Below are 25,328 nucleotides of genomic sequence, written 5' to 3'. Positions count from 1 at the left end.
TGGCCAGAAGAAATGTAAAGGGTTTCTTAAAAGCTGGGGTTGCTATCTGGAGCAATGGAGCAACATTTCAGGTCTGGGTTGGAAACAGGCTATTGTCTGGTTCATCAGACTCTTGAGGGTTAATTCTCCAGCTGAAGGAAATGTGTCTTACATGAGGTGTGGGGAACCCTTTTTAGCTCAAGGCAGGGCCACATGTAGACAAGGGTGGCGCTGTGGTCTAAACCACAGAGCATAGGGCTTGCCAATCAGAAGGTCGGCGGTTCAAATCCCCATGATGGGGTGAGCTCCCGTTGCTCGGTCCCTGCTCCTGCCAACCTAGCAGTTCGAAAGCACGTCAAAGTGCAAGTAGATAAATAGGTACTGCTCCGGCAGGAAGGTAAATGGCGTTTCCGTGCGCTGCTCTGGTTCGCCAGAAGCTGCTTAGTCATGCTGGCCACATGAACCAGAAGCTGTCTGCGAACAAACATCAGCTCCCTCGGCCAGTAAAACGAGATGAGCACCACAACCCTAGAGTCGTTCACGACTGGACTTAATGGTCAGGAGTCCCTTTACCTTTAGGGCCACATTTGCTCATGAGAAACCTGGGGAACACATGGCAGTGGTGGGTGGGATCAGAAGCAAAAGTGTTCAGAGCAATGGATGTGATTCTCTTATCTTTGTAGTGTGTGCCATGTTCCAATCACGAAAAGCTAGAGGATCCCATAAAAGGTAAAGGGACCCCTGACCATTAGGTCCAGTCGTGACCGACTCTGGGGTTGCGGTGCTCATCTTGGTTTATTGGCCGAGGGAGCCGGCGTACAGCTTCCGGGTCATGTGGCCAGCAGGACTAAGCTGCTTCTGGCGCACCAGAGCAGCGCACAGAAATGCCGTTTACCTTCCCGCCGGAGCGGTACCTATTTATCTATTTGCACTTTGACGTGCTTTCGAACTGCTAGGTTGGCAGGAGCAGGGATCGAGCAATGGGAGCTCACCCCGTCACGGGGATTCGAACTGCTGACCTTCTGATCAGCAAGCCCTAGGCTCTGTGGTTTAACCCACAGCGCCACCCGTGTCCCTTAGAGGATTCCATACTCCTCTCTATTTTCCATCCAGGCAAGCAAGAGCCATTATCACAGTTCAAGAACACATTCCAACCAAGAAAAATCACTCAGGAGGCACAAAGTAGGGCCAGTGAGAGGTATATGGTCTGGACTCTGGAGAGAGTCTAAAGGACCAGATAAGGAGGCATGGAAGACTGCATTTGCCCCACCCACTGCCCCTGGACATGAGATTCCTACCCTATTTCACAGCCATGTAAAGAAAAGCTATACACCTGTTTCCTGAGATAAAGATGAATACTTTTTTTGCCTTGGATGAGTGGCTTAATGTAAATGCTTTATATGTTTTCATTATATTGCAAATCACTTCCAGATGCCTCATAGGCAGCAATTCAAAAATTAAATAATATAATTCAAAAATTTAATACGAATAATAACACATCCAGCTTTTCAAAATATGTTAACACAGAACAACAGTACCTCCTGGCAGTGTGGTACTGTAACTTTTAACAAATTAAAAAGACTGAAGTCTTGGACAGAAAATGTTGGTGCAAAGTTTCTTATTCAATATTGAATGTTTTATTATCATTTAATATGGAAAAAGCTACTGATGTTTAAACGCAAGGCACAGAGAGGTATTGCTGCTCTAATCCTAGATGACGAAGGATGTTTACCATTTTAGTGCCACTGATATACACAACTGTTGAGTGGTTTTCACATGGTAGCACAAAGAGAAAAAGGTCTCAGCCCACTAGAAGCTTACAATTTACCGTAACATTTGACAGTAGGGAGAGACAGCAGGAAGAGGTGAGGGCAGAAATGGAAACAGAATTAACAGCAAATGCTCTTGCAAGTACTTGGTCCCACAGAAGTTGGGCTGAAGGATATGAGATTAAACAAGGGCTTCACGGATCAGCAATAATAATAGCCTTGTGTTTCACTAGAAACATCTGATTGCCTAATAACTTTTTTTCAAAATCACTTTTTGGCACTGGATATTACAAGACAAATGCAGGAAGACATGCCAGCGCAAGTGTTTAGGATTGGCTGCCAGAAGCTTAGGAACATAGGAATGACCATAGCGAGTCAGAGCAGTTGTGCCCCTATTCCATTCCAAACTCTCATTTCTTTGGGAAGCCAGCAGCAAAGGACTCAGAGAATACAAGAGATTCATCAGTATGATCCCAGCACCAGGGTTTTGTTTGTTACAGACAGCTGTAACCCAATTAAAATCTAAAAGCGATCCTTCTCCAAGATAAGTTCTTTTACTGATTGCATTTATGACCTTAGATAAAGGATTTGCTGCAGGTAAGGTTTTATTAGGCAACTAAAGAAATGAATAGAACCATAAAGGGGAGGGGGACACCCCAAAAGATGTAATCTAGAGAACACTTGAGTGGTGGTATTCCAACAGCTGCCATTTTTCCTCCTTATTGTCATCTGTTTTTAAACTTGTCTCCCACAATGTGCGTGATTGTAATTTTAATTCAAGTAAAAGGACAAATCGTGAAACCATTAAATTGAGAATGCTTTAAAGCTTGTACCAAGAATCATGCTCCATGTAGTGGCTTCTCTAGCCATGTTTGGATTGAAGATTAGCACAGTCCATATCCCACCTAGACTATAGAATTATTAACTTTCAAAAATCAAGTAAGAATATGAGAAATATATTCTACTACCTCCATATCTGGGTATGATTTTAATAACCCATTTACTACTCTAGGGAGCTATGGTGAAGTACTATAATTTTCCTGCCAGCTTCTCTTGCTTTGCTCTTTCCTACATGAACAGTCTACTATCTTTGGAAAATGGTAGCTGTTATTTCCTCCCCTGTGGAACAAAAGAGTAGTTTCCTCTATCAAGGAAGATTTAAATTTCAGAAACAGCATTGGTGGCAGGGGAGAGGCTACCCCACCACCGCCGTTCTGTGGCCCAAATTTGATCATATTTGTAAACTGCTTTGAGGTTTTCTTACAATCGAACAATATATCAATTTTGCGAAATCAATAAATAAAATTATTTGGTATGGGTGCATTTCCTATTAATGTGTTTTAAACCATGGGGAGAACCGGGTCCCAGTTGCTCCCTAATATTATGCATGTTTCCAAAGTTCAGTAGAGCTTACTTAGGCTATATGCACACCATACATTAAATGGATATGGATTGCCCGCAAAGAATCCTGGGAACTGTAGCTTGCCCCTCAGAGCTATAATTCCCAGCACTCTTCACAATCTAGTTACAGTGGTACCTCTGGATGCGAGCGGGATCCGTTCCGGAGCCCCATTCGCATCCTGAAGCGAGCGCAACCCATGTCGGCGGGTTGCGATATGCTGCTTCCACGCATGCGTGTGACGTCATTTTGACTGTCTGTGCATGCGCAAGTGGTGAAACCTGGAAGTAACGTGCGGAGCGCAACCTGAAAATACACATCCTGAAGCTACTTCAACCCGAGGTATGACTGTACCAGGATTCTTTGATACAAGTCATGTACACTTGTTCTGCAGTGTCCTCCTCCCTTGTGAACAGGGATTGCAACCTGAAGCATGCAGCAGCTACTCTCCTGAAAGACTCTGAGGCCCCGGGGTGTTTGAGGGGGGGCAGGGGGCGGTCTGCCCAGGGTGCCACCCAGGGGTGGGTGACAAAATGGCCTGCTGCCTCCCTCCCCCAGCTGTAGAGCAGCCGAGGGCACACATGTGGTGTCCATACGGGCTGCTGCTCGAGCACCGTCCGTATGGGTGCTGCGCATGTGCAGTCCATGCGGGCACCGTGTGGGCGCTGCAGGGCAGTTCACCCCGCCCCTCAGTGCCAGAGAGGCTTCCTCCGCCACTGCTGAGGCCCCAACCTTTCCACCAGGCAGTACCACTTTCATACGGCCTTTCCCAGTGATCTAAGCACTGCCTTGTTCTATTGCTTTCTCGGGCTTTCTGTAGCCTAGCACTGTTGCAGGGATCGCTGTCACTAAGGTCAGAGGCTGTGCAGCAGGAAATGCCAAGATATACCTGATGGCCTTCAGCAGCTTTCTGACAGCTGTCTCTGGGGTGCACAGCCAGAAAAGCAGACAGCAAAGGCAACAGAGTGAAAAGCAGGATGGCTAAGATCAGTTGAAGAGGAGAAGGAGGAGAAAAAGAAAGCAAAAACAACTACTAAAAAAACGCTGGCAATGTTACCTGGCTCAGACATGTCGGGGCCAGAGAAGATGGACTGTAATAAACCCGTCATAAAAATACTTAACACTTATATAATGCCTTCCATACGCTGACTTAAAAGTGTTTTATGAACAGTGGGCAAATATTATCTGTGTTTTCTTTTACTCACAAGGCATGTAAAAGACAGGGAAGCTAAGTGAGGTGGACAAGGTCAAAAGGCCTGAAAGTGACAAAACTCAGCATGAGCCATTTAAAAACATTTGAGAGGCTGACACGTACAATGGGAGAGAGAACAACTTTGTACTAAAAAAGGAAGGGCCGTGGGCCCTGGGTTGAAGCTACTATGATAAGTATCCAAAGTATAGGGAAAGATAGGTGATGGTGAAATTAAACCAGGGGAAATGTGGAACCTCGTTCATATGTAGATTTTCCTTTGCAAGCCAAATAGCAGCTGAAATCACAGGACAAACTGAAGTGTGGATGGGCCCATAGTGAGCTCCAGAACACAAAAGCTCATGCCACGATAAACCAGTTAAAACTTCAAAAAGCCACAAGACACCTAAGCTGGCATTGTTGCAAAGGACTAGCATGGCTACTCTTTCAGGATTAGCTTCATAGAGATTCTATGCCTTCAACAGCTGTGTGACAGGTAGAAGTTTAACAGCTGCATATTTCTTATATTTGACTGGCATCCTTCTGTCTTGAAAGACAACGGAATGGTGCGCCTTTGGGGGTGATGTCAAACTGTTGGAAGGTTACAACGCCTGCTGTGGCCGTTGAGACCAATAAGGGAGAGACATGTTTTGTTACAGCTGGGGCTGCTTGGGGGCTTGGCAGGCATGGTACATGATGCTGCAGTGGCAGAAGAAGAAGAAAGAATGATCACAACGAGGGGGGGTGTTGGGGTGTGGGCCCCCACTGATGACACAGTGCTAAGGGCCCCAAGATGTCTGGTGACAGTCCTGTTGACTAGGGAGCAGGAGAAGAACATACAACGACAACATGTCTTGCTGGAAATGCATCCGGTGCATCATATTGTTTCCAAGTAAGACTTTTGGAGAAGGGGCAAAGGGGCTCACACTGCACCAAATCCATACTGAGACATCAGGAATGTTCCTGCCTGCAGAGTAAGGTTGAACGGGTTAGGTGCCCCCTCCTTTCCATAACAGTCAGTTATTCTACCCATGTCTACCACACTCCCTAAAATAAATGCTTACAGACAGCGATGGCATTTTTTTGGACACCATGCTGGCATCCATCTGCTAAACTCTTTCCACACCTAAAGGTCAAAGAGCCAGGTTTCCATGAAATATTTTCCCCTCCAAAATATTTTCATACACAGTAGAAACAGCAGAAAATATAGCTTGCGCGTTTTGTAAAGGTACAGTCGACCGTATCTCGAGAGTCTCTGGACTATTACTTAAAGGAGCTGCTCTGGCCAAGAACTCTGGCTTGTTGACAATTCTATTTGGCATCTTTTCTCTCTGGAGTTTCTATTTGTTCTTCTCTCACCCTGGGCTCTAACCAGGACCCCAGTTTGCACAGCAAGCTTCCATAGTAGCATCATCATCATCATCATCATCATCATCAAGTGGTTCTCTCTCTCTCTCTCTCTCTCTCTCTCTCTCTCTCTCTCTCTCCCCCCCCCCCTCTCAAGCTTTCCTGAGAGATATGACTTTGGAGTGGATATTTATAGGGCAGGAGACAGGATTCTGTCAAATTTTAGTGCATTGCCAATTTTAGAACGTGATCTAATCGCTGAAAATATACTGGTGGCACAGTTCCAGAAAGGCAGAGTTAATAGTTAAAAAAGAACTGCATGTATTGCAGGAGCTTCTGATTTATTTATTTTATAGTATCACAAAAATCCTGCCTTAGAATCACTTAGCCTGCTCTTTCCTTTGGGTGAGATCCCATTGTGACAGGGGAACAGGGACAGTGCATCTCTCTTTGCCACTATGTCTCTTTATAACCAAAGATACGATTGAGACAAGTCTGGATGGAAAGTTGCACTTCCCTAGGATGAAGATACAGGAGTTTAATCCATTTGTCACCTCCACCTTTCCTGCTGTGGTAGAGATGCCATTCACCCTCCTGCTAAGTCACTGTACTGTATAGAACTCAGTATTGTAGACAGACCCACCAAGTACAAGCTAGGCTCTTAGGCAAAGCCAGAATCTTATCTGCCTGATCAATAACAATCTATTCTGAGATTTTATTGTCATTTCCCGAGTTTTATGTGGTGCAATATTTGTGTGTGTCCACAGAGCACCTGAGCATATGTAAAATGTTTCATCCAAGGCATTTTACATGTGCTCAGGTGCACTTTGTCCTTTCTAATCCAGCAGACTTTTCTTTTATGAGGCAGAATCCCTCCCCCAGTTTTTTCGATCACTAATCCTCTCTCTCTATAATTGTTTTAGATTGTTTTTATGACATTCTTGTATATGTTGTAGGTTGCGCTGACCAGTGTATTTTAACTAGAAGTGTGGGATATAACTCCTCCATCATCTATTTATTTTAATTTGTATGCCACCTTCCCACATAAATGAGCCAAAAGCAGCAACAGGAAGAATACATATTAATGCATCATTGTAACAGTTTAATGCTACTAACATAACGGCAGCAGCAGCAGCAGCAACAACATTTTTCAAGGTGCCTGGTTTCAGAGGTGAAATCATTTTGCACATACTCAGGGTCACACACATTACCTTTTAAAAAAATAAAAAATTACAAGGGAATATGGGTCCTGAGTTCACAAGTTCTGTAAGCCAATTCTTTTTGTGCAATACATTCCACTCACAAAAACCTAGAATTTCTTGTGTAGTTTGCCGCTTTTATTTATTTTGTTTGTGGTACAGAATTCATGCTGCACAAAGCAATATCAAAACATTAAAATCCTGTTTAATGCATCCTATAAAAAGTTGTTGGAGGTGTAGAGTGTGTGTTTGTGTGTGACAGAGAGAGAGAGAGAGAGAGAGAGAGAGAGAGAGAGAGAGAACTTATTAGCCTAAGTAAACTCTTCTCAATTATAAGCCGACATTTTGGCAGATTAATTTATCCACTGTAGAGCAGAGACTCAGATGAATTGTCCCAAACAGAGATTCATCATCCTCATAAATATTGCAGCAGTAGTGGCAGGAGAGGTCACAGACAGAAGCACTGACCTTCTGAGAGGCATGGACAGCAGTTAGAGAGGCATGGCTGGTGTTTGATAGGTTATGAGTCTGATTGTTAGGAGCAGAGATACAGCAGGGCTCACTACATATGTAGTCCTTCTCAATGGTTAGTTTGCAAGGGCTTGGATCCTAAGATAAACCAACTTTAAAATGTTGATAGAAGGACTGTAGAGCATCTGTTTTGCATGCAAACGGTCCCAAGCTCAATCAATGGCATATCCAAATTGGTTTGAGACTGTCCCTTGGCTGAAACCCTAGAGAGCCACTGCCAGCCAGCAGGGACAATATTGACTCAGTATAAGACTCTTCCAATGTGAAGGAACGCTTCCTTTCCCTCCCCATGCCAGCTGCAATGTGTCTCTGGGAAGCGCTCTTCTGACCAATGACACACTTGGGAGCTGCTGGCAAAGCAAAAATCACCCCCAATATAAATTACCTTAAGCAAGTTCATGGGAGGAAAGTTTCTTGTCTCTTTCCACCAACACCCCCGGCAGTCTGCCTCCCTGGTAGCCCACCCAATAACCCCCACCAGGGCATTTTGTGGGAAACAAGGGGTGGGAGATTTAGATTTTTTTAGCTTGGGTATGGCTCCATGTTTGTGGAATCCCCTCCCAAGGGATGTGAATACAGTTCTAACAGAGCAGACTTCGAAACCCGCTTATTTCAGATTGCCTTTTCTTAAAAGAGTTACGGCAATGATGACTTGAAATTGTCTGAAACTGTTTTAGCTAATCAATAATGGTGTACTGCTGGTCTGCATATTGTTTTAGATTGGTGTTTTAAATGGGTGTTTTTACTGAAATGTGGTATTTTATGGTGATTTTATGTAAGATGCCTGGGCATGAGGCTGCCTTAAAAGGTTGCCTAGAAGTGATTAAATAAATAAATGTTTTAGATTGGGGGGTGGAACAGGATGGTGGGAGGGGGGAAAACAATTAAAATGATTTTTTTTTTAATTAAGGATCATCTGAAGCTGTTGTTAAGTTGGAGTTAACAGGGGACATGGGGGGCGGGAGATTAGAAACTGTAAAGTTTACTTTTGTACAGTTCAGTAGACACGATATCATCATTTCCCTGGAAATCAAGCAGCTAATAGCCCTATTGGCAGACATTAACTGCAGCTAGGAAGTTAATTTCAATTCCATTAAGTAGGATACCTTCCTTCTCCCAGATTTCTTTAGGAATAAAAATGGTTTGAGAGACAAACAGCAATAGGAAGAATTCAGCTTACTCACTACAGGTACAAGGCAGCCAAAATTAAGTATTCCTGTGTCCCATTTCTTTCAATGTAGGCTACAATTCTCTGCATATTTACTAGGGAGTAAGCTCCACTGACGCGGGTGGCGCTGTGGGTAAAACCTCAGCGCCTAAGACTTGCCGATCGCATGGTCGGCGGTTCGAATCCCCGCGGCGGGATGTGCTCCCGTCGTTCAGTCCCAGCGCCTGCCAACCTAGCAGTTTGAAAGCACCCCCGGGTGCAAGTAGATAAATAGGGACCGCTTACCAGCGGGAAGGTAAACGGCGTTCCGTGTGCTGCGCTGGCTCGCCAGATGCAGCTTGTCACGCTGGCCACATGACCCGGAAGTGTCTGCGGACAGTGCTGGCTCCCGGCCTATAGAGTGAGATGAGCGCACAACCCTAGAGTCTGGCAAGACTGGCCCATACGGGCAGGGGTACCTTTACCTTTACCTCTAAGCTCCACTGAACTCAGTAAGACTTACTTCTGAGAAAACATGCATAGGATCACTGCATATCACATGCGTAACTCTCCCACATAGATTAATTGTTTACAAAAGTATTTCATTTCAGTTGGGTTGCACCACTAGTTAGGTTTTCAATTGATATGAAAACAACTATATGTGAAAAATGAACAAAACTGTGTAGGGATCGTGGTGCATGGCCACATGAAGCCATACACATCACTAGTAGCTGATAAGCATTTAAACTACTTTGACAAATACAAATCAACAATTTAAAGACAGGAAAGGAGTCCAACACAAGTGTCTCTGAATGTTGATTTTACATATTAATACATGAATGCTGGCTGTGGATATTTCCATGTCCTTTCTAAGGCCCAATGGGACAATGAAGTTAAATGAAGTGATAAATAAAATAAAATACGGTTCTGAAAATTCATTGTAAGGCACTTAACAGTGAGACTAATGTGTGTCTACTCAAAGGTAAGCCTCACATGATTTAATGGGACTTGTTTCCAGGTAAGTAGGGGCAGTATTACAACTCTAAGGGTGTCCATACGCTAAAACCACTTGCTTAGGACTAATTCCATTGATATTAATAATGTGTTTCTATCTTGGAACCTAAATGAAGTGACTATCTGATTACCTCATTATGGCCACACAAGTAGTATAACAGAGTATGTGTGAAGGCATTATACACTCAGCCTGAATTACTCAAATCTAAACTAAGTTGATTCCTTCAAATAGCTGCCAATAAATAATGTCCCATTCCCTTTGAACATCAATGTAATTTGGATAGGGGAAAGAACAAACAACTTTATCATCTGGAAACTACCCAGGGGGTTGGAATATCAGTGGTTATTCCAGGAAACTGGATTAACAGCTCCCAAGCAGGTGAAAAACATTACAATATTTGTGTGAAATGCAATTTACCACTTAGACCTTCAATTGTGTATAGCTATTACTACCAAAAACATTTATGGTATATGAAATAAACTCTCGGTAAAGAGTTTTGAGGGTAGAATATACGTATTCAAGACACAACTCATCAAAGAACTCCATGGCCTCTTGCCATGGAGGGGGCAGTGACAATGCAGAGTTCTGGATATACCGTATTTCATCGTCTATAAGACAACCCCTATTTTTTGGACCCCAAATTAAGAAATAAATATTTTAAATATTCCGTGTATAAGACAACCCCCAATTTTAAACTTAAAAAAACTGAGGGGAAACATAGTCTTATACACGGAAAAATACGGTAATTTTAGTGACTGTATTTCTAACAATGCATCTGTTCACTGTCCAGACGTAATTAAATCTTATAAGATTTACAGAAACCAGTTACAACCAATTTTAGAACAGAACCATCCTTTCCATGCACTCATCTGATTCCTCAGGTTACCTAGGAGGCAGGGGCCCACAAATACAAGTGTTGGTGACCAGAAATTTTAATTCTGGCAACCAGAAGGAAAAGCCTACTGCATATTCCCACCATGGGAATAACAAAATTATTTCAAAATCCCTACTAGGGCAATGTCTTTATTAGGTCAACCAAAATATCACAACATAGTGTGCAAGATTTTGAGTTCTCCAGAACTCTTCAATGGGCTAGATAGTGAACAGAGCAATGGGGGGGGGGTCATCAGCAATAGAGGAAAGGAGAGCATGTCTCTTTCAAAACGGTGCCTTGCTGTGACAGCATCAATGTCATGAGTTGGAGGGAAGGAGACCCTACCATAACATGCAACAAGAAAATAGAGCCTATGGACCTCCAGATGCTGGACTTCAACTCCCATCATGCCTGACCGTTATCCAGGCATTGAGCTGATGGGAGAGAAAGTCCAACCACCTCTGGAGGGCCACAGGTTCTCCATCCCATACAGGCTTGGCCCTGGCATAATCTGGTTTACAAACCCTAAACCATAGTTTATGTTCAGATGTAATGAGCAGCTATGGTTTGTCACAAACCAGGACAGGAGGGAACTGAAGAACTCATGGGGGGAAATGAGCACTTGCGTCTAAGACATATTCCAGGCTCATTCACACAGGGCCTAAAAGTCAGTAAGCGCCAGCGATTTGTCTGAACAAAGCCAAATACTTTGCCAGCTGCCTCTCTCCTATAAAACTCTTTCCCAGGACACCAGGTAAAAATTAAAGACACACAAAGTGGGAGTGGGAAAGGTGAGCTCTGCTAGCTACAATTGGCTAAGCTCAACTAACGTTTGTAGACCCCTCTTAGGAGGCTTGAGACTCAAATTCTCAAAGACTGCAGAATATGCTTCTTACTGCAGATTTACAACCTAGGAGGCCAGATACAGTCATAAAGCCATAGTGACTATCTGATCCCCTCAAATCTAACAATTTCAGAACTAATATGATTTTTATTACATTGTTTAGTGTGTCTCTAATGGGATGAGGGCCAATACAACTAGTTTGCCTGGAGCCTAGAAAATGCTGCTCAGGTCATGATGAGCATGGCATTCAAAATGTTTGATAAACTGCACTGATAATGTACATTTTGACTGCCCCATCTGTCTTCTGACTTTTTGGAAGCTCAGAAAAATTGCAAACAGCTGCTATTTGGATAAAACAAAATCCTATTACAGATCATTTTTCCTTATTCCTATTAAACATATGGTAAACACAAGACCAAGATATATATGAATCCATACACTGGGGTTAGTCTTCCAAGTTGCAAATGCATGTTACTTTCAACCAACCTTTCTTTAAAAAAAATTAGCAGATTTGGGAGGCTCCAAATTTTATTTGAGAAGCAGTGTGGAGAGCGACTAGATTCTTAATCCTTTTCCCACCAGCCAGCTTTCCTATGAAAATTGCTTTCTTCTTCATGGAGAGAGCGTAGAATTAAAGGGCAAAGGCTGAAACCCAGAAACACAGAAATGAGAGTGCATTCTACTCCTTGCTTGAGATAAGCATTGATAAAGAGAGAGACAATTATTGTCAGATATCTTGTAAGCAGCTAGCATTGCGCCCCGTAAAAGATCGGCACCTGAACCTTAGTCATCATCCCAAATTTTGTCCTGTATGTCTAGATCAGTGTTCTTCAACCTTAGGTTCCCAGACATAGTTGGACTACAACTCCCATCATCCCCAGCCAGTTTAATCAATGGTCAGGGATGATGGAAATGGTAGTCCAACAACATCTTTGTAACCAAGGTTGCAGAACACTGGCCAGGTCATTGTGACACCACAGAAATAGAATCCCAGTGCTCAAGTCAGGCTGGAATGCCATCCTAGTTCTTATCAGGTGGACGTAAAACCACCTTACTTCTTTTCAGTAGACATAATTGAGTCTGGCATAAAATTGAGTGAAACCATCACCACCCTTGAAACATTACAGAATCCATTTATTCAAATTTCTGGTCCCCTGAATGATTTAAATGCAATGCAGGCATTTGGTCAAATGGGGTCATACAGCACAGTAATATATTTGTTGTTCACCAGCAGCACTGAACAGAAAGACAAGTTGTTGAAGGGAAGGGATGAAGCCAGGGCTGGTTCCAGAAGGTGGTAACAGCCAAGGCTAAGAGACCTATAAAGAGCCCCAACTTATTGGTGCATTGCATGGAGAACCAGAGGAGTTGAGAGAGAGAGTATGAGATTGTTTTTAGTTGGCATGCCCTGCCTTGAGGACCAGTGTCAGCAATTTAATTTTTCCATAATGCCCTGAGCAACACTATGTTGGGACATTGTGGAAATTTAAAAAGTCCAGCAGCTCACAAAGTTGACCACTATACAAGAGCTGTTGCTTCTTGATGGAAGTTGTGGAAACTCACAATAAAAATAAGAGTAATAACAAAACATAAGAAATTCGGGTTAAGTTTTCTTCAGCATGCAGCAGGACTATTCAGTGTATATCAGGATAGGTTACTGTTAAGAGCTGCCTGTATCCACTCTCAGTTTTTGAAAATTACTCCTATTCAGGAGGCACCAATAGACCTCTTTGCTTGAGTTTTCACTGACCATTATTATTCATGCTGGTGGTAGCTCCAAAACAGACTGCACCTTTGGCAGCAAAGACCCACCACCCCCAGCAGAGTAAGGTGAGGACACACCTCTGCCAAATCCTAACACGCAAAGCAGCAGAACAGATCATGGGTTAGGACTGCTCCCTTATCTCCCATGAGATACGTATAAAGGAGTGCAGTTTTTCAACATTCCATTTACCATATAGAATGACTCGCTTGTTATACTGGGGTTTTTTATATCTACTCCCTGTCCCAAGGGTTTCTTTGACACGGCGCACTTCGGTTTCACCCATTATTTTGCTTCTTTGATATCAATAAATCTACCGAGAATATGTAGATATGCAGAGCTGAGGCTGAGGTTACAGCCCCAAGGTTCTAATATAATACATTTTTCTAGCCCTAACTGATGTGGTACATACCAATAGAAATGTTTTTTCCCCATTAAAAAGCCATTTAAAATAATTTAATGCCTTTAGAAGTTATCCATGGCTTCTTCTTAATACAACTAATGCCAGCAATCAAGCTTACCAACAGATGAAAATATAGGGTATGGTAGGTAAAGCACACACACCATTTGTAAAGAAGCAACACGCACTAGTCCAACATAAAGATTTTGTTGGCCCTCGTTCAGCCTGACTTGCTCAAGTCCCTTGATCTTGTGCCAGTAATGAGTAACATTAATGCAATGCCAATCCTGAGCAATGAGTGAAGTTATCCCATCACTACCTTTTTTGTACTGAACAGTGGCATTAGGGTGCACCCAAGTTGATCTAAATTCAGAGCTCTCATAAAGCATGCATTCCATAAATCAGCTCTACCCAAACTGTCCCTCTGCCTAACCTCCATGGCTTGATTCCAAACCCAAGTGGTAAAATCACAGCCTGAGGGTAAAATCCCAACTTTACACAGTATAGAAGCATTTAGATTGGTTTATTCCTACAGCCTTGACTTTAAAGCATGCTTAAATTCAAGTGTGCCAGTTTACATGGAATATTCCTCCTTTATATAGAATTGCATTCTTCTATTTATACTGATCCAACCCCAGTGAAAATCAGTGTCACCAAAGACACGGAGAGCTGCATACCATTCCAAAACAACACACAAAGCTAGCTATTGCTCAGAAATAATGGTGTTACAAGCAGGCAGATATGCTAGAGTGAATGTAGCAAACAGGATTCCAAGTACATTTGGATCCAGCCAAACAAAGGGTTCTGAGGTGGGACTTTCCCCTCGGGCTCATACAGAAATGGAAACATCCATTTCAGCAAATTGGTATTATGCAGATGCCATCTATTTTCTGAGGACTGCTGTCTCAAAGTCCTGAGAAAAACTTCAGTAACCAACTTACAAAGTCTCTTTCACTAATACAGTGGTACCTTGAGTTAAGAACTCGTACTTAACCTGAAACTGTTCTTAACCTGAAGCACCACTTTGGCTAATGGGGCCTCCTGCTGCCGCCGAGCTGCTGCAGCACGATTTCTGTTCTCATCCTGAAGCAAAGTTCTTAACCCGAGGTACTATTTCTGGGTTAGCGGAGTCTGTATCTATATCTGTATTAAGCCTTCCTTTTGGAATAACCTTGGAAGGATTAGGGAATAATTTTATTTAGTCAAGACTCATGAGTATTTCTTAAAATAGAAAGTTTAAAATGTGCTGTAGCAGGTTCATAGCCTTACAAAAATATATGTTTTATAACAACCATAGATACACAGGTAATGCTATGAAACCTGAAGGGATAAGTGATTACCGTATTTTTTGCACCATAACACTCACTTTTTTCCTCCTAGAAAGTAAGGGGAAATGTCTGTGCGTGTTATGGAGGGAATGCCTACGGGTGGCATGCCTACGGATTTTCCTCCTCTAAAAACTATGTGCGTGTTATGGTCGGGTGCGTGTTATAGAGCGAAAAATACGGGTACATAATTTTAAAGAGATGTTGCTGACTACAGTTAATACCTATTCTACTCAGCGCTCGCAATCTATCAGGAAGATATCTTGTGTGTACCCCATTAAAACTAATGGGAGCTGTGCAAGAGATGTAGAGCTTCTGAAGAACTTCTCAGTCAGTTGGACCCAGGCAGTGAACTAATGTGGCGTGTTCTAATAGAAACAAAGCAAAAATGGCATCTCTGAGAAATAAGAGCACCAGTGGTGCCTCAGAAGGTTGCAGCAGTACAATCCACCCACCCTCACCCACAAACAGTCCAATGGGAATTGAGCATTCTCAATAGACACAGAACTGAGTGTGAGCTGGAAAAAGGAGGTGGGGAGAGAGATAGGAGCATCCTGGAGGACATGGCTAGGCTGGAACTCTGCAAAGGAACACTCCCTTTAAACAATACAGTACAACAGTTTGTTGCAGGTCAATTTGCATTTTCTAATGTTGAACCATTGAGAAAAGTGGTAAGTATTTTGTCTTGAAATGTTATTTGGGTAGCTTTGTGTAACGCAAACCAACATTTTTGCTTTCAGTATCACTTCATTGGGACATAATTCATGGAGTTTCTTAGCACTCCTGCTTTCTGATGAGATGCAGTTTTTGTGGTGAGGTTTTCCTCCCTATTTGTCAGGCCAGTGCAGATAAGCAGATATCCAAATCATTATTTGGACCCCATGGTAAGTTAGGTAAAGGTACCCCTGCCCATACAGGCCAGTCTTGCCAGACTCTAGGGTTGTGCGCTCATCTCACTCTATAGGCCGGGAGCCAGCGCTGTCCGCAGACACTTCCGGGTCACATGGCCAGCGTGACAAGCTGCATCTGGCGAGCCAGCGCAGCACACGGAATGCTGTTTACCTTCCCGCTGGTAAGCGGTCCCTATTTATCTACTTGCACCAGAAGGTGCTTTCGAACTGCTAGGTTGGCAGGCGCTGGGACTGAACGACGGGAGTGCACCCCGCCGCGGGGATTCGAACCACCAACCTTTTGATCAGCAAGTCCTAGGCGCTGAGGCTTTAACCCACAGCGCCACCCGCGTCCATGGTAAGTTACAACTTGGCAAATGGTTGTTCATATGAACCCACCAATGAGTGGGATATTCCCCACTGCAGTTTAGTATCAGCAGCAGTCACACATGGAAATATCTTTAATGAGAGGCTATATCTGCAATGTGTTTTAAAGGGGGGGGAAACTGCATTTTGTCCTTGTTGAAAAGTATTAGCAACATACACAAAAATGCCTGAGTTGACACTGAGGAAGCTTAGAATGGGGAGGAACTTCTTGCTAGAGCTATTGTACTACTGTGTGGAACGTTATGTGAAATGTGATGTTTAGAGGATATAAGGGCACAAACAGGTTGTCAAAGTTTAATAAAATCCACACCTCAAGAAGTCTGAATTTTACCTAAGCTATCTGGGTTTGGGCCATTTGCCTGCTCATACAAGTCTAGAGGCAGATAATATTGGAGATCTAGAGATATCTGGCAAGTCAAACACCAAAGCAAGTCCCTTACTTTCAACAAGTCCATGTAAGGCTGAAAGCAGCAGATATTTAAACAGCATTATTTCCCCTAATATTTATATTAACCATCTAACCATGAATTTTTATCCACAGCTGCCCCTTGTGAAACAAATATTTAGTGCCACTCACATCTTCAAAGTAACAGCTTAGATACATGCTTTCTCATTTATTTTGGTTGCAACTCCATACCTACTTACAATGGGAGTAAAGCTCCCTTGAACCCAAGGAGACTTACTTCCAAGTAGACATATAGAAAAGACTACCTTGTTCATAAACAATATATGATTTGTGTGTTATTTTTATTCAAAGACCACTGCAAAGGTTTGTGTGATGTACACTAACAGCTTAATTAATTAAATTACTTGAATACCTTCAACTTTATTTTTTTAATAGGGATTGTACCCAATATTTTCTTTTAAATTTAAAGCTAACCAAGAATAAACAATACTGCCTTGAGTCGAGGGTGAGGCGTAAAGAGCAGTTTGGGGTATCCCCCCCCAAAAAAGTTTTAGCCTTACTAAAATAACCCTTTCTCGCCCATCTCCAGGCAGCCCCAAGTGAGGGAGGAAAGGGAGCTTAGACTCCCCTTCTCCCCACTCTTGGTTTAACACCTGCCCTTTCAGCGAAGTCTCTATCGCGGGCAACGGCGACGCTCCCATATCCACGGCGCTGCGGCGCGAGAGGCAGGTAGGATTCCCCCTCCCAGCTGCCAAACTATTATTGGGGTCAACCCCTGACCGGCCCCACGCCGCACTGTGGTCCCGGGAGAGCCACTCCACGCTCCGCGAAAGGCCCGTGGAGCCTGGCTCGATGGAGAGCGGCGCCGCGAGGGTTAACCCTGCCGGCTTGCCGGGAGGAGGGGGGGAAGAGAGGCGACGTTGCCAAGGCGACGGCTCCGAGTGTTCCGGATCGTACCACTGCGCAGGCGGCGCGGGGAGGTGTGGCGCAGCAGAGCCCGGCCCGGCCCAGCAGCAGCAGCCTCCTCCTCCTCCTGCCCAGTCCCCTCCCCCGCCCGGCCTGAGCGCGGTGCCGGGGCCTGGCAGCCAGCGAGCAAGTGAGCGAGGGAGCGCGCGAGTCGGAGCCTGCCGAGCCGAACGAGGCGGGAGGCGGGTCTCCCGAGAGCGGCGGCGGCGGCGGCGAGGGCGGCAGGAGGAAGAGCTCGGCAGCGGGCTGCTCTTCCCTCGCTCGCGCCGGCGGGGTCTGCCTGAGCGGCGGCTGGGAGACAAAGGAGGAAGAGGAGGAGGTGGCGGCGGCGGCGGCGGCGCTCGGGGAAGAGAAAGCGCCCGCGGGACTGAGCGCGATGCGGCGCGGGGCCGCCCCAGGAAAGACGCGAGGCGGCAACGCGGCCTGCCTGGTGTGGCGCGGATAGAGGCGGGGACGGACGAGGGCAGTTGCGCGCCAGAGGCCGGGCTCGCAGCCCAGCTTCCTTCGGCGGAGCAGCAGAGGCCGAGCCGCCCGCCTCGCCTGCCCTGGCGGTGGCGATGTGAGGCCCGAGCCGGAAGCGGCCGCCGAGAAAGAGAGCGCGCAGCCAGCGGCGGCGAGGAGAGCCCCCCGAAGACCTGCCAAGCAGCGGCAGCGGCCCGGAGGCTGGGTCGAGCAGCCTTAGCCGCGTCAGGGCCCCGGCGGGAGCGGCGGGCTCCGCCGCCGGGCCCGGGTGGCTGCGTGTCGGAGGCGAGCCGGGCCCGGGCGATGGAGACGCACATCTCGTGCCTGTTCCCGGAGCTGCTGGCCATGATCTTCGGGTACCTGGAGGTGCGGGACAAGGGCCGGGTGGCGCAGGTGTGCACGGCCTGGAGGGACGCCGCCTACCACCGCTCGGTGTGGCGGGGCGTAGAGGCCAAGCTGCACCTGCGCCGTGCCAACCCATCGCTCTTCCCCAGCCTGGCGGCCAGGGGGATCCGGAGGGTGCAGATCCTATCACTGCGGCGCAGCCTCAGCTACGTGATTCAGGGCATGGCGGAGATTGAGAGCCTCAACCTGAGCGGCTGCTACAACCTCACCGACAACGGGCTGGGCCACGCCTTCGTGGCAGAAATCAGCTCGCTGAGGGCCCTGAACCTAAGCCTGTGCAAGCAGATCACCGACAGCAGCCTGGGCCGCATTGCCCAGTACCTAAAGGGTCTTGAGGTGCTGGAGCTGGGCGGCTGCAGCAACATCACCAACACCGGCCTCCTGCTTATCGCCTGGGGCCTGCAGCGCCTCAAGAGCCTCAACCTGCGTTCCTGCCGCCACCTTTCTGATGTGGGCATTGGGCACCTGGCAGGCATGACCCGGAGTGCGGCAGAGGGCTGCCTGGGCCTGGAGCAGCTCACGTTGCAGGACTGCCAGAAGCTCAGCGACCTCTCGCTCAAGCATCTGGCGCGGGGTCTCACTCGGCTGCGCCAGCTCAACCTCAGCTTTTGTGGGGGGATCTCAGACGCAGGGCTACTGCACCTGTCGCACATGAGCAGCCTGCGCACCCTGAACCTGCGTTCCTGTGACAATATCAGTGACACGGGCATCATGCATCTGGCAATGGGCAGCTTGCGTCTTTCAGGCTTGGACGTCTCCTTCTGTGACAAAGTGGGAGACCAAAGCCTGGCCTATATTGCACAGGGTTTGGATGGGTTGCGCTCACTCTCCCTTTGCTCTTGCCACATCAGCGACGAGGGCATCAACCGTATGGTGCGCCAGATGCACGGATTGCGCACTCTCAACATTGGCCAGTGCGTCCGCATCACCGACAAGGGCCTGGAGCTCATCGCAGAGCACCTCAGTCAGCTCACAGGCATTGACCTCTATGGTTGCACCCGCATAACTAAAAGGGGCCTGGAGCGTATCACTCAACTGCCCTGCCTCAAGGTGCTCAACCTGGGACTTTGGCAAATGACTGAGAGTGAGAAAGTCAGGTGAGAGGAGGGGACACTTGGAAATCCCCACCCCTCTGGAGGGACTCAACAACTGACTGCTGCAGTGGAAGAGGTGGGGGAAATACGACTCCAAACCTGGAGGGTGGGGGAAGGTATCTTCAGTACTTGCCTGTCTACCCCCTCAATTACCTGCCATAGCAGTGGAGGTGGGAAAGAGGGAAAACCCACGTTCTTTCATAATTCCCTCCCCTGCACCAGTGGGAGACAACTGCACTCTTATATCAGCCTTCACTGTGGATGGATACAGTATCACTGTCCTTACCTTTTTCTATTGGGAATGCAGCTTCTCAATCTTTTATGCACTGGGGATGAATACAGCCCCTTTCTCCAAATCTGATTCCACCCCCCACACCCCCCTTCTGCACTAGGGATGGAAGAAGAAAACCTAGCCCGCCATTGTTGTTATTTACTGCAGACTGGCTCTTTATTGAGCATGCATAAGTCTCTCTCTTTCCTACTTCTTTCCCATTATTGCTTGTTCACCCGTTCCTAGTTTGCTTTTTGTAGTCATCCACCCCTTTCTTTATATGGTATGTAGACAAGCTGTAGATATCACAGGAACATAGAAAGCTGCCTTATACCAAGTCAGGCCATTGATCCATCTCATTCAGTATTATCCACACTGACTAGTAGCAGCTCTCCAGAAACTCAGGCAGGAGTCTTTCCCAGCCCTCTCATACTACCTCTTCTGGGCCATAATACTTCTATTTTTCTCTTCCTGCCCCCCACCTTGTGCTTGAGGCTAGAAACAGCCATGCTTTTTAGACTTCCCTCCTGAGCAGGTGATGTTTCTTTGACACAGCACTATAAATGGAGTGTCAACTGAAGTGCACTCATACTTCTTACTGTTGCTTGCAGAAAATGGGGAGGAGACCTCAAACACAGTATTTCTCCCTTGGACTCATTTTATGCTGTATCCAACCAACCCCATCACCATCTTTCCTTTGCTGCCAGTTAACAGTACAATCCTATGCATATTTACTTTGAAGTAAATCCCACTGTTTTCAGTAGGCTGTACTCCCAGGTAAATGTGCATAAGATTGCAGTCTCAGTCTAGAGGTTGAAGTCACCTTTGTTCAACATTTTATAATTCCCCCCCCCCCCGCCTCTCTCTCCCTCCTTACTCCATCTTTCCCCTCCTTTATGTGTGTGTGTAGCTTGGGATAATATATACTTTTAACAACATATCCAACCACACATCTTTTCCATTTGGAGAATTGAGGGTGTATGAACGATGGAATTAATCTTCACTTGTACTTTTCACTAGAAATACTGTGACTGTCTTTTATTTAGAAACACATAACAAACAAAACTACTCTACAAAGCTTCCCTTCCCTGAAAAGTCTTGTGGGTGAGCTCAGCTTTTTTTATTCATTCTCTTCTCTTCAGTATTCATCTTCATACATAGTCTAATTTTGAAAGACATTTGAAGTGGCTGTTCTTGTGGATTTTTAAGTACACTTTTACTGCTTAATATATTCTCTATATAAATGTTTGGCTACCTCGGGTTTTGGGGTTTTGTTTTGTTTTTGTTCTCAACCCCCCTCCCCCAGGAGTTTTTATAAGAAAGATAAGAGACTGAAATATTTTGTGCCTAGACTGGAAAGATAATCTCTTGGGTTTATGATTGCAAGGGGGGAGGCTGGTTGGGGTTTCTTTCCCCCTGTGTCCCACATACACATCATCTTTGTGCCTCTCCCTCTCTGACTAAAGTTCTGGGGACCCAACGATGCTCTTGCATTTCTACTCTTCTAGCACAAAAAGGTGTAACATGTAAACATCCAAACTTATGATTGGGCTATGGTTAAAAGAGATGTGAAATAGAAACACCGTTTCTTTAAATATATATATTATGCAAATCCCCACCTCCCCTTCTCTCAAATTACCTAGGTCAAGTAAGAAGCTTCCTATATGGAAGTAGAAAGAAGAGCAGAGTGGACTGACTTGTAGTTGTAACATGAATGGGAAAAGTTGGTTTCATTTATTGTTTCTCTTCTCTCATTAAATTAAAGCCACTTCTTGACTACTTGTCTTTAAAAGGAGAAATAAGTCAGCTTTGAAGAAAGCAAAAATGATGGGGGAAGAAGGGGCAGTTGAGCAGATTTTCAAATCCTCCACAGTTGCAGGTAATGGAATTCAGACAAGCCCAGACACATAACCCCACCATGGAATAAATGTACTGTTTGTGAATTTGTATAAAATAAAGATCCTCTTAAAACATTTTATATTCTTACAGTAAAAGGTTAAACTGATATTTATATAATAAAAGAGGAAATATGAAGTATGTTTTTGAAAAAAAAAGTTGTATCTGTGTTGTCTTTTTTTAAAAGGCAGGTATATTTGATCAAAAGTTGTGAGAAGAGACACATCACAGAGCTCTTGCCCTGTCTCCTCTGTCAGTAAGCAGTCAGTAAGCAATTTGGTCTAGTGAATCAAAGGAGTTGGAATGCTTTGTCCTTCTAGTACAGGAGGCTAAACAACTTAAGAATTAGAAGTTCACAACTGAGCAATTGGTTCCATTTGGAAGGATCTGTTAGTCCTAGCTTATCCTAGTCTGTCTACATGTAATATGTAATTGAACCTGTCCAGTAATAGCTTTCAGTTCACTGTTGGGCAAATCACTATTGCTACTAGAGTTTTAATAATTTTTTTTACAGATGCTGAGAACAGTACAGCAATGTTTGGTTTTTCATTTTCAACAGAGGCAATATCCTCAGTTGCTGCATTAAATATCAAGTGAATCTGGATAACTAGAAACTTGGATGGCAAAAGGATGAAACCATGCGAATCATCCAAGTCTTGAAAATAAAGTGAAAGCCAAACTTGGATGTTAAAAATAGCCTGGGGGGGGAGGTCCCCCCCCCTTTTGTACTCATCTGTGACTTTTGGCCTGACAGTTTTTAAAAAACTTCTACTGAGGATTTTTCAAAACTGTAGTGGGGGGTTAAGCAGTGCTTATCGAGCATAAAACAAAGCTTTTTCTTTCTAAGTCATGCAGCATGGCTTTCTCCCCTTCTTTTCTTATTAAAGGGGGGGGGTAGAGAGAATGTGAAATGGTGGAAGGAGCAGCAGCCATTGTTCAGGAAAGTTAAAAGAGGAGCTGTCCTTGCTTGCTTGTTCAGTCATGCATACTGAATCTTGCTGTGTGAGGGTCCCTATGGAAGGGAGGAGGGGTGGTTCTTTCCCTCTTTTTAACATTCCTCTCCAGGCCTGGCTGTATTTAAGCTGCTTTTCCTCCATGTGGAGGGCGGGGGTGGGGGATGGTCTGGAGTTCCTGTACATTTGCATTTCAAGCACTTCCAGGGCTGCTGCAGGCTACTCTCTTCCATTCAAACTCTCCTCTCTACTAGTTGGCTTCTCTGCTAACAGTACCCCGGGTAAACTGTCCATAAAACTACAGCAGAAAGACCGGCACTCCCTCAGCTACAGTGGAACCGGCAACATCAGTTTCTCCTTCAACACTGAAATACATTCATGTTCTAACACATGGAAAGGAACAAGATTAAATTTCTGCCTGGGGTTGGGAGGAGGCCATCCTTGCATTTCCTGTTCAGAGTAAGGTTTTACTGGACCTCCACTGTGCCCTCAAGAGGAAGCTAGCACCTAGATGGCTATTGCTGCTTTTATTTAAAATATTTCATGCTTTCTGCTGGGAGTTCGTCACACAAGCGGCATTGTTCTCGTTGGCAAAAGCCAGCACAATTGGATCTAATTGAGCCTGACACTACATCCATCTTCTTTTACTTGGAGGGAGGTGTAAGGTCTGTTTCTATGTTTATTCCTACTTTTGCCTTTTCTTTTTATAATTTATAACATGTTCATGACTGAAGAGGCAATGAACACTATTAAAATAAGAATGCTTGACTAGTAAGCAGTGATAGTGGAATCTGTGTATGTAATGGACACAAGTTCCCTAACACCTTGCTTTGGTGCAAGAGACTGGTAGCAAGTTTTGAAAAACCAGAGCTGAAACTAAAATTTTCCTGGGATTCAGAACATAAAGAACATTAGCTATTGTGGATTTGTTTTTGTTTTCTTAACCATCTATACTTCACTCTTCTACAGAGCAATTTAAACCCTCCATTCTTTGCCACAGGCCTCCATTTGCACCAGTAGTTCCAACATGAACATGGTCTGTTTCCAGTGAGGAATAGGAAGGATTTATACAAGGGCAACTAGTCAGTTATGGCTGAGTGAATTTATGTCTGCCAAGATAAGGGACAACTTTTGGTAAGAGAATGGTTGGTACCTTCTAGCTTTGGCTGGAATAATATATGCAAATATCTGAAGCCAAACAAACTGCATTCTGTTCTGAAAACCTGGATATGTACAGACATCTCATTTGCACAGCATGTGCTCCCTTCATTCACCTTCTTTTTTTATTAGACGAAACTCCCACATACTGGAGCCACAAGTTTCCCCCGTTTCCAATAAAAGGTGGCTGTGCACAAAGCTGACTGGTTGACTCTTGTGCTGGTTGTGAAGCCATTATCCAACTCACCCAGAGTAATGGATCATTTTAAAAAGGCATTAAATAACTAGATACAAAATACCAGTTGACCAGGGGAGAACAAAAAGTTGGAGTCATGTTCTGGTCAGCAGGGAGCAGAGGATTAACGCCTGTTCAAGAAGAAGACAGTGACAATCAGAAAAAACCTGTCCTTCCTGATGAGGAGGAACCTTCTAGTTTCGGGACTTGACTTAACCATAGAAATTTCCTACAAACAAAAAGCCATTGGCAGATTACATTTGTTGCCAGCAGAATAGTAGTAAAGAATAATATGGAGAGACAGGAAACCTCAACAGTGTCCTTTATTGAAAATTTGTGGTAAATAGCACAGAAGATGATGTGAACCACCCTCCATGATTGGTTGTACTAATACGGGGGGGGGGGGCGGTCTGCTGACCAGAAGAACACTTGGTAACAAAGCTTCCATTCTCAAGTCAAGGGAGTTGAGCAGACAACAAAGGGCTATCCAATAGCAATATTCCCAAAACAGGGAGAGAGAAAAAACACTTTGTAATACTTGTTGCAGGACCCTTCGATGGAAGGATAATTTGGCAAATGTCACATGAAGATGGAGGGTTCACCCACTGAGCACGTCATGGAGGCTTTTAGTGGTGTGTTGGATCTATGGTAGCCAAGATAGATGCTCTATGCATGGAGAGGGCGGTCATACCCCTTTGGAGGAGATGCCAAGCCTAGGCATTATATGCTAGGAAATGTGTTCTCAACCCCACTTCTGGAAAGTTCTCCCCTGCACCCCAATAGTGAAAGGTTTTCCCAGGCAGACTAGGAGTTTGGGGCAAGGGAACATTTTGTATAGGCCAAGGGGTCCCCATTGGGCATTGAGCTTATGTCATTCCTTATTCCTGGGTGATGGTGGACTTGATCTAGTTCTATAGGATTCATCTGTATGTACTTGTGAAACCAGGTGTGATTGCAAGCTTCAATAGTGACTTTGAGCTACCCATTTCTTTGAATTATTTTCATGGCCGAAACCAAGCTCACTCCTATTAGACTGTGAAATGGCCATATGCTGCAATTGATACATTTGGCCTGACCCCATCTGCTGCCAAACTGCAGGTAGAAAAAAACATAGTATCCAAGAGCATATCTATGCCAATGGGCAGAAACCACAGCCTTACAAGGAAAAACAAACCACATAAACACAAACCTTACAAGGAACTAAATTTTGAGGTGTACATTCCAATAGGTCTTTAAGCCAAATAATAGTAAGACCTGGAAGACAGAGAACCAACTAATGCCACCATAATGGCATTAAACCTCAGGCTATCAGTTGCAAAGGTGGAAGCAGACAAGAGTAGACCATCTAAACTTATATCCACTGCCACAGGCAGAAACTTTAGCCAGTTTATATCATTTTTACGGACAACTAACCAGTGCAACTAC

The 25,328-nt window shown here is 44.9% G+C and overlaps 2 protein-coding genes across 5 annotated transcripts in view; one reads left to right on the top strand and one right to left on the bottom strand.

The window, feature by feature from the left end:
* The window catches only part of WNT5B (Wnt family member 5B), a 130,959-nt gene that overhangs the window by 29,148 nt on the left and 76,483 nt on the right, over window positions 1–25,328 (bottom strand). The gene's annotated exons all lie outside the window — the stretch shown is intronic.
* FBXL14 (F-box and leucine rich repeat protein 14) lies at window positions 17,445–21,698 on the top strand. Its single transcript, XM_028745551.2, has one exon. The coding sequence runs from the start codon at window positions 18,195–18,197 to the stop codon at window positions 19,395–19,397; it is 1,203 nt and encodes a 400-aa protein (XP_028601384.1). The 5' UTR covers window positions 17,445–18,194; the 3' UTR covers window positions 19,398–21,698.

This window comes from Podarcis muralis, chromosome 10 (genome assembly GCF_964188315.1).
Source record: "Podarcis muralis chromosome 10, rPodMur119.hap1.1, whole genome shotgun sequence".
NCBI lineage: Eukaryota > Metazoa > Chordata > Lepidosauria > Squamata > Lacertidae > Podarcis > Podarcis muralis.
The sequence above is the reverse complement of the archived record's forward strand: the minus strand, read 5'-3'. Positions and strand labels throughout refer to the sequence as shown.

Coding starts and splice junctions, on each gene's coding strand:
- FBXL14 (XM_028745551.2), top strand. CDS start 18,195: ATGGAGACGCACATCTCGTGCCTGTTCCCGGAGCTGCTGGCCATGATC.